At 40.0% G+C, this 18,559-nt stretch overlaps 1 protein-coding gene across 1 annotated transcript in view; it reads right to left on the bottom strand.

The window, feature by feature from the left end:
- The window catches only part of suclg2 (succinate-CoA ligase GDP-forming subunit beta), a 100,297-nt gene extending 81,871 nt beyond the window's left edge, over nt 1-18,426 (bottom strand). Inside the window, exon 1 of the mRNA XM_034869532.1 lies at nt 18,202-18,426. Coding sequence (XP_034725423.1) covers nt 18,202-18,285 — 84 coding nt within the window. The 5' untranslated portion in view covers nt 18,286-18,426. The remainder of the gene's footprint in view (nt 1-18,201) is intronic.
- Nucleotides 18,427-18,559: the final 133 nt, after the last annotated feature.

Here is an 18,559-nt window from a genome sequence, read left to right as displayed (position 1 = left end):
ATCTCCACATTTAAAAAATGTAGTAAGCATGTTCAAAGAGCATGCAATAGTACACGGCCAATACATTCATTAGTAGAAAAAATGTCGTAGTAATTTATTATAATGTAATTGTGAACTTTATTAAGTATTGTAAATACTTTAGCTGTTGACTGATATAAGAGACTCAAATAATGATGTTTTTTTTTTTTTTTTTTTTACCTGGCTGGCATTAATGATAATCTGACAAATGACTGACTAGTTGCTAGGGTGGTGATAGCGCAGTGGATAGGACACATGCCTTTGGTGTGAAAGATCTGGGTCTGATTCCTACTGCGACACATCAACCAACGTGTCTCTGAGCAAGACACTTAACACCTAGTTGTTCCAGTGGCGTGCGACCACTGATAGTTACTGTAAGTCACTTTGGATAAAAGCGTCAGCTAAATGACATGTAATAATAAAATTTAAAAAAAGTAGTTGTATTAATGAACTTTTTCGCTTCACCGGCTCAGAAATCACAGTACGAGCCCTGTTCAAATGTTGTATTCTTCATTATGCTCTGATGCTGGCCGGATGCCAGATTATTAACGAGCAGTGAATTGCAACAGGAAGTAATTCTTTCTATTGTTTACTACTTATAGTGGATATAACAAGTCTACACACTCCTGTTAAATGCCAGGTTTTTGTGATGTAAAAAAATTAGACAAAGATAAATCCTGTCAGAACTTTTTCCACCTTTAATGTGACCTATAATGTGAAAGATTCCATTGAAAAACAAACTGAAATCTTCGAGGTAAAAAAATAAAATAAAACTGACAACAACCTGGTTGTATCTCATAACTAGGGATGTGGCTTTGTTCAGAATAAACCAATCCCATTCAAACTCATGTTAAATAGAAGTTATTAAACACCTACCATCATTTAAAGTGACTTTGTTAAAATAATCACAAATTCAGGGGGAGGACAATCATAGCTGGACAGCATTTTCTTCAAAACCCATTGTCCACAGAGAGTTTCCAAACCTTCAGAGAGATCTCATTGTTGAAAGATGTCAGTCAGGAGAAGGTTACAAAAGAATTTCCCAAGGATTAAACACACCATGCAACGCAGTGGAAACAGTCATCATCAAGTGGAGAAAATATGGCCAGAGAGACAGAGACATTACCAAGAACTGGACATTCCTCACAAAATTGATGAAAAGACATGAAGAAAACTGCTCAGGGAGGCTTCCAAGAGGCCTACAGCAACATTAAAGGAGCTGCAAGAATTTCTGGCAAGTACTGGCTGTGTGCTACATGTGACAACAATCTCCCGTATTCTCCAGATGAATGGGCTTTGGGGTAGGTTCGAAAGACAGAAGCCTTTTCTTACAAAGAAAAACATCCAAGCCCAGCTTAAGTTTACAAAAACAAACATCTAGTCTCCAAAAAGCATGTGGGAAAATGTGTTATGGTCTGATGAAACCAAGGTTGAACTTTTTGGCCATAATTCCTATATGTTTGGCGCAAAAACAACACTTCACATTACCCAAAGAACACCATACACAAAGAGAAGCATGGTGGTGACAGCATCATTTGTTGGGGCTGTTTTTCATCAGCTGGAACCAGGGCCTTAGTCAGGGTGGAGGGAACTATGAGCAGTTCCAAATACCAGGCAATTTTGGCACAAAACCTTCTGGCTTCCAAGACGAATTTCACCTTTAAGCATGACAACGACCCAAAGCACACATCCAGATCCACAAAAGCGAAAATGTGACGGACATTTAGCCGAAAAGAGTGACATAATGTGCGGTGAAATTTCCGGCGGCAACAAAGCAATCCCGGAAGTGGAAGACCATGAATAAAGACAACATGATAGAATTGTAACTATGCGCTGAATACAGCAGCGCACTCTTCAATCACAAGTACAGATCATTTGCCAGCATCCAGTTAGATAGGAATTTAGTAAAATCACAACCCCCTGAATGCAGAGTGCCTTCTCCCATCACACACAGACACGCTTCTACGCTGTCGGAGCTAAAGGAAATCTTACTGGAGTGAATATATTGCATATTTGTATGATATTTCAGTCAGATAGTAGCCAAAATCAAGGTACACAGTTTATTGAATTTTCAAAGTACCTTTCCCCACAAGCTAGCTTGCTTGCTAGCTAAGTAACTTACCACGGGGCACATTTCACATTGAATGTACTGTACTTTGACCAATTATTGGATTTATTTGGCAAATTAATGGATTGTGTCTGCTCCAAAATCACCTTTAGACTACTCCCAGGCATAATTAATGCTATCAGATAGTCAAGTCATGACTTTACACTACTGAGGTCTTGATAGTAAAGGAATAATCTGAGTGTTACATGTCTGCCCTGGAAGAAAGTAGTACAATGGCATCAAGGCAGGCAGCTGGCCTGCAGTCCCCTGAGACCCTCTCTCTACAGTAATTATCATCAGTAGCACTCTAAAGAAAATACTACACAGTCCTAACTACTGTTCTACTTATTCTTTACACAAGCGCGCACACACACACACACACACACACACACACACACACACACAATGGCATAAACAAAGTTGTATGGGGCCTAGATAGCATAAATATTCACAGGAAACTCCTCTACACACAAAAGCACTCAAGAACTTTCTCATAAGTGCATCAAAGTGATGAGATGGGGCGCAGTGGCAAGATAGAGTCGGAGTAGTGACAATGATAAACTGCTATTGTCTTCTATTAATTCATGGAGAGGATAAGAAACAAGGCGAAAAATACATTTAAAGCCCATGTTGCAGGTTTAATTTTCCAACGAATTTGTGCAATTTGCTTGTTGGTAATAAACATTTTGACCGTTATTCATTGTATTTGATGGTATTGGATATCACAAAACGGTATATACTGTAATACAAAAAGTAGCCACTATTTTACAGCGGTTTGCAATGATTCTCCAGCAGCCCGCCTTGTCCTTGCCACTGGTCTTGCCTAATATGGCTTTTGGTCATATACACTTTATTATGTTTGAAATAATATTGGAGGGAAAGTGAAACACAGCATAGATGGGGATGTTGTTTGGCTTTTCACAAGTTTAGACAGCTAGCTAATGCTACGCCGCCGGACGTTTGCTAACGTTAGCGCAACAGCGCTAGCCTAGCCTGCTAAGTAAATATTATGACTGCTTTTGGTATTTCCTATTATGTGTCCATGTTGTCAACATAAGACCTGTGGCGTTAGTGCACCTTTTGTAGCATAATTGTATTGAATGAGATAGTAAGCTTCGCTCTAACAAGATGGGTGGGTTTAGCTGGCTATAGTTAGCCTGTACATATGCTAGCGCATATAGCCAACGTTGCGTAGCCACCAGCCAGCAACTTCGGCAGTAGAGTTTCGGCGAACTAGCTAACCACAAAAGCGTTGTCGCACGCAATCAACCTGCAGTGATGTTTGAAATGGAGACACAGATATCGTGCCTTTTCCCGGAGATCCTGGACATTATTTTCATTTATTTGGAAGTTAAAGACGAAGGAAGAGTAGCCCAAGTGTGCGCGGCCTAGAGAGACGCGTCCTACCCCAGGTCGGTGTGGAAGCCAAGCTACATCTGCAACGAGCAAACCTGTCATTGTTCCACAGTCTGAAGACCAGGGGAATAAAGCTCAGATTCTCAGTTTAAGACAAAGTCTGAGCTACATGATTTAAGGGAAAGCCTGGAATTGTGTGGGTGTGTCAACCTCACAGACAAAGTGATTGTCTTGATTCTGTCATACATGAGATGTTTTTTTATAGCCTGCCTGCAGTGAACTGGTATTGTCTATGGATAAGTAGCCTTTCATATGACTCAATCTAAAAAGATTAGTAAAGTAAATATAAACAATTAAAATACTTGTGCGTGCTGGCTTTGAAGGGACCATGATCCTATCTGAAATGTGTGTATACTATCTTCAGCACAAACTGATTCAGGCACATGCCTCAAAATCCTGGATGCTGAGTGAGGCACGTCACATCTGCTGATCGCGAGGCAAGCTCCTTGACCAGCGGCTAAAACTAACTCACTTCTCTACAGCACAAGCTCTCCACCGCAGTTTTGGCACCACAGACACAAGCACCTGCCAAACACAGCAACACGTTTTCACCGGAGGAACGCTTAGAAATAACACTAGGCAAATAGGGTGTTACTGCAGGTAGCAGGCTACCACCAAAACTTGGGCTATCTAATCAGAAATGTGTTTACGTCGGGGGAGAGATTTAAATAGGGATTATCTTGGAGGAGGGGCATGGTGCCTTCTATTCCTAGATCTAGCTAGATAAATTTACTAGTACTTACCTGAACTAAAGACATGATCACTGTCACTAGATGTAAAGAAAACGTTGACGTTCACTCTGTGCTATCTGGCAGGTTTAAAATTATACGGCTGCTGGCCTTTCCATCTCTTCCTCATCCAAGTCAGTTGCCATAGTTCTAGTACCAGAATGAGGCTACTGTCCCCAACGTGACGTCATCACCAAATTGAGTTAAAAAACAGTGAATACCAAAAATGACAAAAAAACTGGCATTTAACACTATTTGGAGATATTTTTAAAAATGATTTACCTATCTTGAATGCTTTTTGTACCCAATAATCAATAACCTGCAGCCCTTCCTTTAAGGAACAGGTCTATTTCATTCTGCAAATCAAAAGAAACAGTATTTCTCAGTATCCCTAATGCCATTGAAAAACAAATAGAAAAAAAATACGGCAAGGTGGAAATTGGAAATGCTTTCAGTAGGCAGCAGGGAATGCAATCACATTAATAACTATAAAAGTGCACTCAATATTGTGCAAATCTCCACCAGGTGCTCTCCCTTTCCCCTCCCAAACAAACAAGAGTTCATTCTTACTCTATTGTCCACATGTGCACAAGAAATATAAGGCTGATGGGTGAGGTAGTATGCTGGATTAGCCAAACACACGACCGAACGTTGCCCTCCCTTGTCCCTCCCTTTCCTTCTCAGCCGCTGAAACAATCATCCAGGCTTTCATTACCTCACGACTGGACTACTGCAACAGCACGACACCAAATTCCTCAAAAAACTATAATATATCCACAACTCAGCTGCCCGTCTACTCACTCCCTCCAGCACCAGAGACCACATCATTCCAGTCCTCTAAGACCTCCACTGGCTCCCCGTCAAAACACAGAATCCAGTTCAAAATCCTCATCACTTACAAAGCTATTAATAACCTCACCCCCTCCTACCTCTCTGACCTCCTGCACCACCACACTCCCACCCGCAACCTCAGATCCACAGATGCCAACCTCCTTTCCCCCCCCTCACCCACCCTAAGCACTGAACCTGGGGGGAGAGGGCCTTCTCCATTGCTGCCTCCTCCTTCTGGAACTCTCTCCCCACAAGATCTCAGACTTTCCATATCACTTGCTCACTTCAAAACCACAAGCAAAACCCATGTCTTTAAAGCGGCTTTAACTTGTAACCAAATTAGCTTTCTTTTTTTAATCCTGCTTCTATTCTGTTTTTCTGCACCTTTTACTATTGATCTCTAATTGTTACTTTTGTTGTTAAACTGATCCTTTTACCAATGATTTACTGTTTTTTTTTCTTCTCTTTGACCTTGTAAAGTGACTTTGAGTACCTTTTAAAGCGCTATATGAAATACATGTATTATTATGATCTCTTTCACCTTCCGCGTTCCAATTTTTTGTTCGCATCAGCCATTCTGACCAAGTTTTTGGCCCACTGTCAAATAATCAGAGGCAAGTTCAAAAAAGACCCACAAAACATGTACTTGTCATCATTTCGGTCAGGGACACATTCATTTCCAGGAGGTAAAAACATGCCATCGCTAAACGTATAAAAGACATACAGTATTAATGTGACACCACTACAATAAAAGCCTCTCGCTGTCTCCATTACGTTTCACAGTGGATTTTGCTTTTGATGCAAGAGCACAGCCAAAACCTTTACAACAAAATTAAAATGAGGTAGGGGAGAGAGAAGCGGAAGTCATATTGAGAAAGCACTTATTCCCTGAAAGAATTTTGCTTTCAGCAGGCTTCCAGCAGGAGTCTTGACATTCAGCGAGTGATCACAAAATGTCACGGAAATACCCTGTAACCGTGGTTGGTACCTACTTTTTTTTTCTTTCTTAGAAAAGGGCTTGTTGAGCCACAAAAAGTCACACTCTCAATCAGATCTTAATGGTGCTTTTGATTAATGTTTTGATCAAAGTGACTACCTTTGAGAACACTCACACAGTGAAGTGCTGGCCAGTGTGAGTTCCAATACGAGTTCATCAAAATGAGAACATTGCGATAAAAATCATACAAAATATATATGTTCATATACATGCAAATATAATTTGTTACCTAAAAAATGCAACCCATACATTTTCCCCATTCTGACTCAAATTGATATACTGTAGGGTGCCTGGATAGCTCACCTGCAGACCGTGCGCCCCATGTACAATGGCTCAGTCCTTGTTGCAGCGGCTACAGGTTTGACTGTGACCTGCGGCTCTTTGCTGCATGTCATCCCCCCCCCCCCCCAAAAAAAAATAATCTTGAAAATGTTAGGGTTAGAATAAATAGGGTTAGATAGAAAAGAAGTAAAACAAACCTATAAACAACAATTCAAAGACAATGTGTGAAGCTAAATTGTGCTGACATAAGTAATAAAGAAGAAAGGAATCTTTGGAACATTAAAATATGCTAAATTAACTATGTCACCATACAGATGCTCTCTTCACAGAGCACTCGAGTGGCTGAGCCCTCACAGACACAGAGGACAGACAGTCTTATGGCGGCAGCTGCATCAGATTGCTTAGTCCTTGTCGCAGCCGTACTGATCCACAAGAGGCACTGAAGGACAAAACCTTGAAATAGTCGACGCTACTCCCAAAACACATCTTTGGCTGGTGCATATGGTATTCCACACAACATCAAGGCGGTGTCTCAAACCGCCTCCTTGCACACTTTAAACACTTTGTTTTAAAGTATATAGTGGAGATAACCCAAAACGTGCACTGAAAGTACCCGGGTGACTATTATATTATTTTATGAAAATAGTTTATTGAAATTTTGGAAAACATTTTAAGCGAGAGATAGGCCATACAGTTGCTGAATCTGTCCGTTTTTTGATCAACAGAGGTTAGTTTAGGGGCGTCCTCTGGCTCACCCAGTAAAAGTGTTCGCCCCATGTTGGCTGAGACCTGCTGTGGCGCGGGTTTGAATCCAACCTGCTGCCCTTTGCTAAATTTGTCACCCCCCATCTCTCTCCTCCTTTCATGTCTATCCACTGTCACCTCATAAAAATAAAAAAAATAAAAAAATTAAATAAAAGGGAAAAGCCCCAAAAAATAATAATAGTCAGTTTATTGGATTTTCGTCAAATTTTGAGAGGTGGCGATCCGAGCCAAACACACTTCCTTTGCAGTAAGTGTTTTAACATAAGTGTTCCTTTTGGGACAATACTAACCATCAAAAGTGGGCACTACAGTAGTAAGTAGTCAGTGCACATTAGCAGCAAACTGACGGAAGTGTATGCGGAATGAGACACAGCCCAGGCCATCTCCCAAGAGGAACAAAATTGTGTAGTCTCATGTTTTGGTTGAGGACAGCATGCACAATGTCAAACTTGTTGTGAGAAGTGTCATCACAGTGAGGGGATGTCTGATTGTTGCATTTTCCAAAGTCGTTTCACGACATGCCACTACTTTGTCGCTTGCCCTTCTGGTAAACTTAAGGAGTCAATATCCTAGGGCTAATTTAAAGCAGTTGTGTCTATCACTATGAGAGAGAGGGGAACAATGTCAAAAAGTCACCATCTGACCGACAGAAATTTATTAGAGCCATAAGCCTTAATTTACAGGGGAAGGTTACAAAGCAGGCAATCACCTTTGATCAGACCCATAAACAGCAGCCAGTCAATGCTGCGCTGCTCGTTAATCTGTCACTCAAAAATTCAAAAGGGTTGACATCGCAGGTCAAAAGACGCATTGGTTTCTTGAATGGAAGTGAAGCCAGACAGGATCCAATAGAAAGAGAGATTCTGTTCTGGCAGTTGGTAAGGCAATGAGGCAAACATTACCCACCTCTACTCTGAGCACATTCTATTTTTAACTAAGGACGTCAGGACTGTGGCTTCAACAATCCGCCCATGCCATCTTTATAATGCCATAAAATTCATACATGCTAATGTTAATTTCAATAGTAATTAATTATGAATACATCTACTCGTCAATCATAAGCTGACAAGTAGATAAATGCAGCGGTTTATGAGATTACTCAGCACTGTGCACAAACACCTACATGAAGAGCTTAAACAATTAACTGAATTATCCACTAACAGAATATTAATTTGAAACTATTCTTTATTCTAGAATAGTGAATGGATTGCACTGACAAGACATTTTAATGCCGTCATGGGTTCAGGGCATTACATATATATTATTATCAGAATCTGCTTTATTTGCCAGGTATAAGGACACATACGATGAATTTTGCTTTGGATCATCATTGCTGACGATGCGCTTACACATACAAAACCAACAATATATACACACACTATAAACACAAACGATATAGACAGGTTGAGACAATAGTGCAGTAAAGACTGCAAAGTATGCAAGAGTAAATTATAATGATAGTTTTTATTATTTTATAAATGGAACATGGATGCTGAAATAAATAGTATTAGGTTATTATATAAATATATTACAATACGAACAGTATGAACAGCTCTGAAATTGAGAATGAGAATAATGAATAAATAAGTGGAACCAGTAATGTGTTGATTAGAGATATATAGACACCAATTATTCATTATTCAACTAAATAAGAAAATAAAAAGTTGATTAATCTGTAATGAAAATAACTATTAGTTGGCACTTCACTGATGTAAAAACCAATGCAACAGCCTTGCAAGAACTATAAAACTATTACCTTTGTGAACCTTACTGTTTGTTGTTTTAAAAACAGACAAGTGATGATTCAACTCCGTATTACTAAGTTAATTATTTGTTGGATAGCATTGTTTTGGAGGTCATACAATTCTTTAAGGGGTGGAGTAGAAACCGGTAACATGCTTATTTCACAAACAAGAGAATTTCTCTGCCCCCCCAATGGTGGTTTACAGCTTTACCAGGTATTTAACATCCAAATAAAGCCACGCTTTAGAGCACCGCGTTCTGTGCTCGATGGCTGCAACACAACAAGAGCCTGGAAGTACAGTGGCAGCTACGGAAACCAAATTGAAGTTACTGGTGTTAAATTTAAAACCGACAATTGGATTCTAAACCAAATTTTCCAAACATTTCCAACGAAAAAGACAATTTTATTGGAATCGTAAACATTGAAGCAATTCCAAGTCAATAAAAGGAAAAATTACTTTAAGCAATATTAAGAGCTAACCTGGTCCTACCAGACTCTTGCACTTTTCATTTGTACAGAGAGTCTGGCCTCTCTATATTAACAAGTGTTAACTTCCTTGAAGGGAGGTACTCCGTTGAAGTTTAAAGATAGTGGATCTGCCCAGAGCCACTCTGGATCTGCCATGACCACTTGCTAACGTTTGGTCATGACGTTGGCTTAGCATTGCTAGCGTTAGACTTAACTTCTCGCAAACCCCCTGGGGAGGAGGGCCACAATCATGGCCACCAAAAAAAAAACAGCAAAGATTGTTCTTGATCGGGCTTTAACTTCTGGATATTTGGCAGCTTTGCCACGATGAACCGAACAGCTTCGCTGGCATCTTACTCCACCGCCATTAGTACAAAACTCACTGAAGGTACCAAACCTAAACGTCATCGTTCTCAGCCACTCCCTCTGTTTGCAGATTGGACCGCCAAAGATTTGAGTACTAAAGGACGTCTGTAGGAGGGCGGCGCAGGCTAATTAAGAGATGCATTAAGGCAGTAAAGAACAGTAGGTGTTCAGAAAACACCTTGAGCACACCACACCATCCCACTCTCAAAGAGGCTATCAGGATTAACATGTCTCAGTAGCTGGACAAAGTGCAGCTCCATTAGGGAAAAACTCTTAATATGTCAATCCAGGATCAATTCCTAAGAGCCTATGCAAAAAATAAATAAAAAGGTCATTGCTTTTGTAGCTACTAAGGCAAGATTTTAAGCAAGCATAATAATAAGGAAGCTGCAGATCTGTATTGATGTGGAACACATCAAACTCCTTAAGAACAGCATGAGAAGCTTAGAGGACTCCAAAGGGGCTTTTGAGATAATTCTAAGACTCTGGACGTCCTCCTAGGGACTGTCCTAATGACCACAGGGTATTCCTCTCCTATCAAAATCTGACATGGCCAGCCTTACAGTGTGTTCACACCAAATGCAAAACGAGCATTTCACGGGGTGCAATTACCTGCAAAGTTAATGCAAGGATGTGAATAGACGCAAATTTGTGGCGGACGATGCAAATGACACGAACACACAAACATATAAAAGTCACATAATTCACATAATTCGCAAAGGTTGAAATATTTCTACAAGGAATTCTTGAATCCTAGATGTTGGTGATTCCCTGACTTTTAATCTAGAGCTAGCATAAGGTTGACATTTGCTGTTTCCAGTAAAATATCTCAACAACTATTGAATGGGTTGCCATGAAATTCGGTACCCACCTTCATGTTCCCCTCAGGATAAATAGTTATAACTTTTGTGATCCCTTGACCCTAATCAACAGGTCAAAAATTTGGTTTACGACTAAACACCTGCAAAACTAATTTCCCAGCCGGCTCAGCTGTACTTTGTGTTTAGTGATAATTTACGCTAGCATTAAAAGTAGCTCGGTAAGGGTTTTTTGTGTTTATTTAAGAGGGGTAAAAAACTACATTTGGTCATTTGTATGTGTTTTTTGTTTGTTTTCAATTTTTTTATGCATTTTCTAAAAGGACATGTTCAGTGTTGTGTTGCACTAACATTACATTTTAAACACACATTAAACCCTGGGAATGACAACTAGTTCTTGTGTGAAAAGGAACAATAATGGAAACACTTGATCTGATGGTAGAGCACAAAACATTTAGCATTTTGTTCTAAACTGCTAACCACAGCTAGTGGACCACTGGACCTTTCATAAGGCACCATTTATCTCATAGTATACAGTGGTATCCCCAGATGTCTGGTGAGATTAAAATCCTCATTACTTCTCATGGCCAGACCCTAACCCCTTTGAAATGACACTGCCTTATTAGTGACGACAAATGACTGCAGAGTTAATTAACCAGAATGCTCCTTAAGGGGCATTATCAAAATGTTTAAGAAATTAACAGATTGCCAGTTCATCAATTCTACGTAATTGATTTGTTCCTTTTCACGTTATGAACTTGTCTCTTTTTCCCATCCGTTTAGCTAACCATCCGGGAAGAATTTAAAAGGGAACTCTATAGTGTCCACTTCCATGATCACAGGCTGAATCAGAGAGAGCAGTACTCAGAGTAAATATCAAAATCATTGCCATACTGATTGCAGTAGAATGTTTTTCTGCTAATGAGGTGGAAGTTTGCTACTTACTGCAACTCCTAAATACAGGCTGTCTTGCAATTAGACAAGCACTATGTACTGTGGTAAGCTTTGAGATAGACGACAAAAACAGTAAAAGAAATGGAGGAGGCAAAATAGCAGAGTTGATGTGGATTTTTTTTCATAAACGGGCCAGTGTGAATCACAGGCATATTTCCACTTAAAGCCAGCCATGTAACAAGAGCATAGCTCATGAAGAAGCATTAATGGGCTAATTTAGAAAGCCATCTAGCCTGGTCTCCTTCAATTACAAAAGTACTTGAGTATTGACGTTCCTCTCTCTGTCCTCAGCTTTGGCAATGCCTCCATAGAGTTCAATGAGGGGGAATGGTAAATATTGTAGGAAAGTAATACTGGTTAATCCTAAGGCAACTTTGCCATTTGGTTTAACGAAAGCATAATGACTCATCCTCACAAACATACCGTCTTTTTAAATACATTTAGGCATTCACAATCATTGGCCTTAACTTTCCGTTAACGCTACAAAAAGGTGTTTTAAACTCATAATGTCCAGGCTACCTTCTCATGCTATCAAAAACCACGTTGACCATTAAACTATAAAGCAAAAGAAGAGAAAAATGATGTCCGGTTGCATGTATTGGACAAAATATGTACTTTTTCCTCTCATTACTGCTACCACCAACTTGTAGCTCTCCATGTCCAAGCCTCTTTAAAGCTAAGGTCGTGCCCAAACCATTAGAGTATGGAGAGAGAAATGACATCTGTCTGTTAGAGAGCCAGAAATAGAACACTAGAGCAGAGGCAGGAGCAGTAGAGCATGGCTCCAGGATTTAGATCAGTGAGATTTGCATCATTGGCAGGTCTTTAGGCAGGGCAGGTCTAATCTCATGCAGACAGGCTTAAGAAAGGAAAACCTGACTGTTGTGTCTCTACAGATAGGGATTTCAGGGATTTCAGTAATTAGCATATTTAATAGGAGCGGGTGTACAGAGTCATATTCAAAGGTGTCAAGTCAAAGTGGGAGATAACACAGTAATGAGGAGATAGCAATACAAGGATGCGTAACTATGTCAAGGTTCACCCCCATATACATACCTAAGTCAACATGCATTAACTTGGAGCCAAATTTATGAATTCCTAAAACAACAACAGCAATTAGTGAGCGCTAGAAGAGAGATTCGCTGACGTTATTATGGGTCACGGGTGACTGGTTCAAATTTGATCTATCAAAAGAGCAACTAAGTTTAATGTTATATCTTTGACTCACTTTAACAATTATTATCGCATTCGTGTCTAGAACAAATTAACTAGCAGGTCAAATTTTGATACCCAGCCAAAACGTCTAGGGCTGTATTGGTAAACTGCCATCTGTGTGGGGACAACGTACTACTTTTAGGGTAGCTTCTTTATTGGTTTCTTTTTCCACTATCAGCAGCCATGTTGCTCTGTAACCCAGTGTGTACAATCACACTGTAACACTGCCATCATGGTCATAAAAAACTATCACACTGCTGATTGAACCTATTAAAACTTCATCACATTGATGAGGGCATCCATGTTCTCCATGTACGCAAAACAAAGAGGACGACGAAAGATGATGGATAGGCTAGTATTACAGCTAAACTATAATCTTCAACATACTGCACTTTAAGTGAATTACAGCTGTCAGCCATCACTGACATCGTTTTCTCAACTAACACTCCCACTTCTCACTCATTATCTATACTGGAGCAACAGCAGAAGTTAAGCTAATAGGAATGCATTCACTCATTGCATTCCCCATTTCAGAGGCTGCCAACATTTCCTAATGACTGCAGCCCTTCTAAATTATTGAAAAAGCTTAAGCACCTCACCAGCTACAGAAATGGCTATTAACCTTGGTGAAACGATATTCAAATCCAGTTAGAGCTAACTTCGTCCTCCAGTATTCCTTGCGGGAGGAAATGTAAATGTGTTCCTGCTGAGACGGATGGGGAAGCCGCCTGTCGTTTGAAGTTCCAGCAAAAGGAATCGTTTCAAATAGAGGGCTCTCCACCCCCGACTGTAAAATATTCAGGACCGAGTCTCATTGAGCAACCTCTCTTCCCAGTACCTTCAAACCATGCTGGGCTTCAATACTGTTGGGTTATTGCTAAGCAGAAACACCTTAAAAAAAAAAAAAAAAAAAAAAAAACTTAACAAACATTTACAAATTCACCACTTTGCAGCGACAGTGAAAAACAGCCTGAGGATTATCTTCCTGTGCAGACAAGAATTCAGGAGATTTGATTTATGAGAGAAAGTGAGAGAGAGGGCAGGAGAAAAAAAAAAAACATCCGACTCCCACTTTGAGAGCCTCCTTAAGTCTAACCATCGAAATATTGTGATGTCCTTTGCATTGTCGTTGACTAATCATAGCAAATCAAATTCCGCAGCTTAGCTGACATACTGTCAAAGCTAATTTGATTCTATTGTAGAGATACCTGGCTGCCAGTCAGTTCAAGCGCTGATACTGTGCTACAGACCAGAGAGAATCCCTGATAATTACTCTTATCATCTGGCCCAAGGGAGAGAGAGAAGCAAAAAAGAGGAGAGAGACACACGGGTGAAAGAGAAGCAGGAACAACAGCCACAAAATGTGAGATTAGAAGTGTAAAAGCTTACTTTTTAAAAAGGGCATGTCAATGCATACACCGATACATTAAAGTGTTGCCTTTTATGTAGCCCATGTGAAGTGTGAACCTGGTACAGAGTAGAGAAGCCAAGCAAAGTTAAGAAATATATCTATGACTTCCAATAGGCTACATGTACAATAGGCACCAATGTGGATATGTGTAGTCTATGTGGATACGTATTTGTAGGCTAATTATTTAATAACAAATCATTATTTCTGTTTCAATGTGACAATTGTTTTTAAAAAGAGAAAAGTCTACTACTAATGTGGGTTATGATGGGTGTGTGCAAAAGCTTGATTGTATTTGGGCTGAATTAAACATAAATATAAATGTTCCCTATAATTTCGATTTGCATCTCTTAAATTTTAATCTGATCTCTTAACCACCCCTTAGCTAAAATCATACCTCTCAGCTACCTCATTGGGTCAGCCTTTGCCTTCAGTTCAGCTTCTACAGTACTGGCATTCACATTCTAAACCGGGATTTGGAGATTTCAGTATGGAGGGTCATTCTGCAGGAGGAAGATTCCTCAGTTGTTTGAAAGGTGAACTAAAGAGAAATCTGCTGCACATTGTGTCAGTGCTGTAGATTTAAAAACAAAAACACTAGGTGCCAAACCCTGGTAAGAATGGTTGAATACTTGCCGTCACCCCCATGAGGAATTCTAAGCAATGACAACAACACTATTGTTTGATAGACATGACACAAGCCTTCCGTAATTGCGCCCCATACCTCCTCCACAGAGTTACTTGTAGCCAGGGAGGACATGGAGGATTAAAAAAAAACAATGGACTCTTCAGAAGAGGTAATTATCTTCACTCAAGTTTCTTCACCGGACGACACCATTTTCTAAACATAGCCCGACAAAGAAATAAAGAGAGAGTTTTGTGAAGCTGATAGTCTTACTTGATGACTTTGTTGCAACTCATTTGGCAACGGCTTAAATGTAACGGACAACCATTAATATAAAAAAATGTATGCACTAAAGCTTTAAAGTGTTCACTCTTTGTGCTTTATTTAATGGCGATGCTTCGGGGGAAAAGCTAATATCCGTTTCCACAGCATGGTACGGATTGGCTTTACTCAACCCGCTGTTTTGGATTTCCATTAGCAACAGTTATGATTAGTACCTGGTATTGTTTTGATACAAGGTTGGGTAAGTTTCCAAGCGAGACGATGCCAATACTAAAGGTGAAGTTAAAATCCTGCAGACCACTGATTGATAAGAGAACAGTCATCTGCATGACACGTGACATCCTGCAAAAACTTGCCATTTCGATAGGATGGAAGACAGTTGATATCATATCACACAACATATGCACTCCACATGCAATCATTTTATTAACTCGCCCAAGTTTTAAAAAAAAGTGACAGCCCACAAAACTACGCTACTTATAATACTACACGTAAATAAATAAATAAATAGACTAGATTCTAGAACTACTATCACAGACTAAGTCATAAACCATGCCATACAATAGACAGGTGCAGACATTGTTGCCATAGACAGTAAAAGAAATGGACACAGCGACGCCATATACGTCAACGGAGACCAGTGGAAGTGAATTAGAATCACTTTTCCGGTGATGGCTGAGCGTTACTGCGCAGCCTCCAACTGAGCTTGACGACTGAGATGTGATGTGAGCAACCTGTCTGAAAGTTGTAAGTCTTCTGGTAGCTGTGCCAAGAGAAGTCTGTTCGTGGATAAATGTTACTTTATATGGATTCACTTGCCACATACCAAAGTATTTCCAATCCATCGAAATGTTGCTGAAATATTTTGTTTTGATTCTTTCATGGACTCTCTATTGGCTTCTCCCTGCCTCCACAACCCCCCAATTGCCTGCGAGCTTCTCCTGACTATACGGTAATTTTTCTACTGTGCAACAGAAAATTGTGGGGTTAGGACACAATTATTAGCCTATTTTTACAAAAACAGCTGCTACGGGGCCATACCGTGAGATACAAGTTAATGGAGCCTTTATTTGGCCATTGTTAATTTCTAAAGAAACACAACAATGTATAGAGTCTTTAAACGCTTCAGAGGTAAAGTTATTTGCTGTCAAAGTGGCGCCAAATTGAATGGCAGTCAATGGATTGCTAGCAGAAGGTGATGGCTTGTTAGCCTTAGAACTTCCCCATTAGGAGGTATGCTTTCCGGATGCTCGCTTACCCCCTTGACTGTTGCCGATGAAAGGATCTAGTGAGTGTTGCATGTTGATGTCATGGCAGTAAAATGCGTCGTTGGCACATTGCCATGACGATCAGCTGAGAATCCCGACTCCACTGAGTCCTCAGTGGATAACAAAATAGAGAGAAGCACCTGGAACCCAAAGTGGGTTGAGTCAAGCCGAACTATGCAGTTGAAACGACACATACGTTTGTGGTATATCCTGTCCTTGTTGTAATAGATTTCTTGGTATGGTTAACAATATACATCAATCTGTTTCATGTTGGACTTAAAATAGCCAAATCTTGTTAAATAGACTCAGTATTATCTCAGCTGTCATGTCTACTTGTAAATCTCTTTAAGTTTTTGTAATTTGTTCCAAAGAAATATATATAGAAGGAACTCTGGTTCTGGGAAGTTCCTAAGAGCACTTGTCATGATTTTCTGACATTTTAAAATTTGATTGATTACTGGTCAGAATCATTAAAAAATGAATAACAAAAAAATTCAGTAAAAGCTCTAGGCTGCATTGGGAACATGTTTACTCAAGTCTTATTGATTAGAATGTCCAAAACTGATCGTGAGAATCCAGATAAAGTAATGTTTAAATGTACCGGTATTCGCAATATAAAGCACATGTAATTTGAAATCCTGGATTTAATGTAAACCACTGTGCTCTAGGCACACTAGCTGTCATAAACTCCATATGCCACTCAATTTATAAATTGTTGGAACTTTCAAGGCTCCATCAGGGCAGCAAAAGCAGGCATGTGAAAATAAATATAACAGGAGATTGTACTGTCCTGTTGTGCCAAACAGAGTGTGCCTACTTGACTGGCCCAATGTTTACTGCAAAAACAGATTCTGGCTCAGTCCTTTCAGTCAGGACATCTGCACTAGTGTTATAAACAGTTATACAGACATAGTGCCAATAAAGACCAGTTCTCCAATGCTGACTGAGAAAAAAATTGTCAAATGGAGGCGCAGCTTGGAGCAGAACATGCAGATTCAAAACTGACAAAAATACACCTCTGCTTTCTTCTCAGTAAGATTGCATTTGATTGTTACTGAATACAAAGCATGGGGCTTTATTTCGGATTCCTTTTTTGTGGCTTTGGCATTTTGTTGTCACCGTTTTGTTTGCTAAATGGATGACAAGGTAACTGTAATCATTTGCCATTGTACATAGACATCTGATCAAATTTCCGAGCTGTGGAGCAAACAGACACTGGAGGATCAAAGTGCAACAGTTAACCTTTCCACTGTGGTCTTATCTGATGAGGCAGTGAGCTATGTCCAGGTGACAGTATTCAGATATATCTCCCTGAATTGGCTTTATAACTATAAATGTGCTCTTACTATTAAAATAAATAAATAAATAAATATGATGTAAAGACTGATAGAAAAACTAATTTCTTTGTTTCAATTCAAGAACTAATAGCTATAACTCTGTTATTGCGCGCGCACGCACGCACGCACGCACACACACAAACACGTCAATTTCGAGTGTGACAGATAAATGTTGTACTTAGAACTTTGTAACAGACAGGGAAGAGTTCAGTGACGTTTACCTCAGAAAATCTCCTGTCGAATAACTAATTTGAATAAAAAAATAAAAGGCAACTAATTTCGAAGAGCAGTATTTACATTAGAAGAACTGCATGATTACAATTATTACGTTACAGCGCTATAGGACGCCGTGAAGACAGTGTCCTTAACGTTACATCCTGAGCGGACGGTCACATTGTTCAACTTTGATCTGTCATACCCATGGTCAAAGCTCTCTCTGTAAGACATGCTAACCTGCTAGCCGCGTAGCTCCACTAACAGCTCCCTGAGACGATGGCATCGGACATACAGCAGCAGAACCCACCCGTGCAAGGTGAAAACCGCACTGTCAGTGATGTAAGCGGTAAAAGTACCTTGAGTTTGTCCAGAAGTATGTGCTTTGAGGTTGCTGTCCTCAGTCCTCTTGCTGCAGCCTGGGATGCCATGGATGTCGCCATGTTGACAGGAAGACCAAAGAAAGATGTGACGTCGAGAGCATGTGCGAGTTAGCAGAGAGCCGTTCATAGGTCAACTGGCAGACATGGGCGGAGCTTGAAAAGGAGGCACGGCGGACCTGCACAGCTTCTTTTATACTTCTGCGTAAAAGTTACGCCGTTGCTATAGGTACGTGGCAATACGAAAACCTGGGGAGACACTAGGCCTACTTTGTTTCTCTCACTCTAGTGTCACTACTTGCTCCAAAACTAATCGCTGTCTCTCGCTAATCTCTCA

Source organism: Etheostoma cragini, chromosome 4 (genome assembly GCF_013103735.1).
Source record: "Etheostoma cragini isolate CJK2018 chromosome 4, CSU_Ecrag_1.0, whole genome shotgun sequence".
Lineage (NCBI taxonomy): Eukaryota > Metazoa > Chordata > Actinopteri > Perciformes > Percidae > Etheostoma > Etheostoma cragini.
This window is presented reverse-complemented; position numbering and strand designations above follow the sequence as displayed.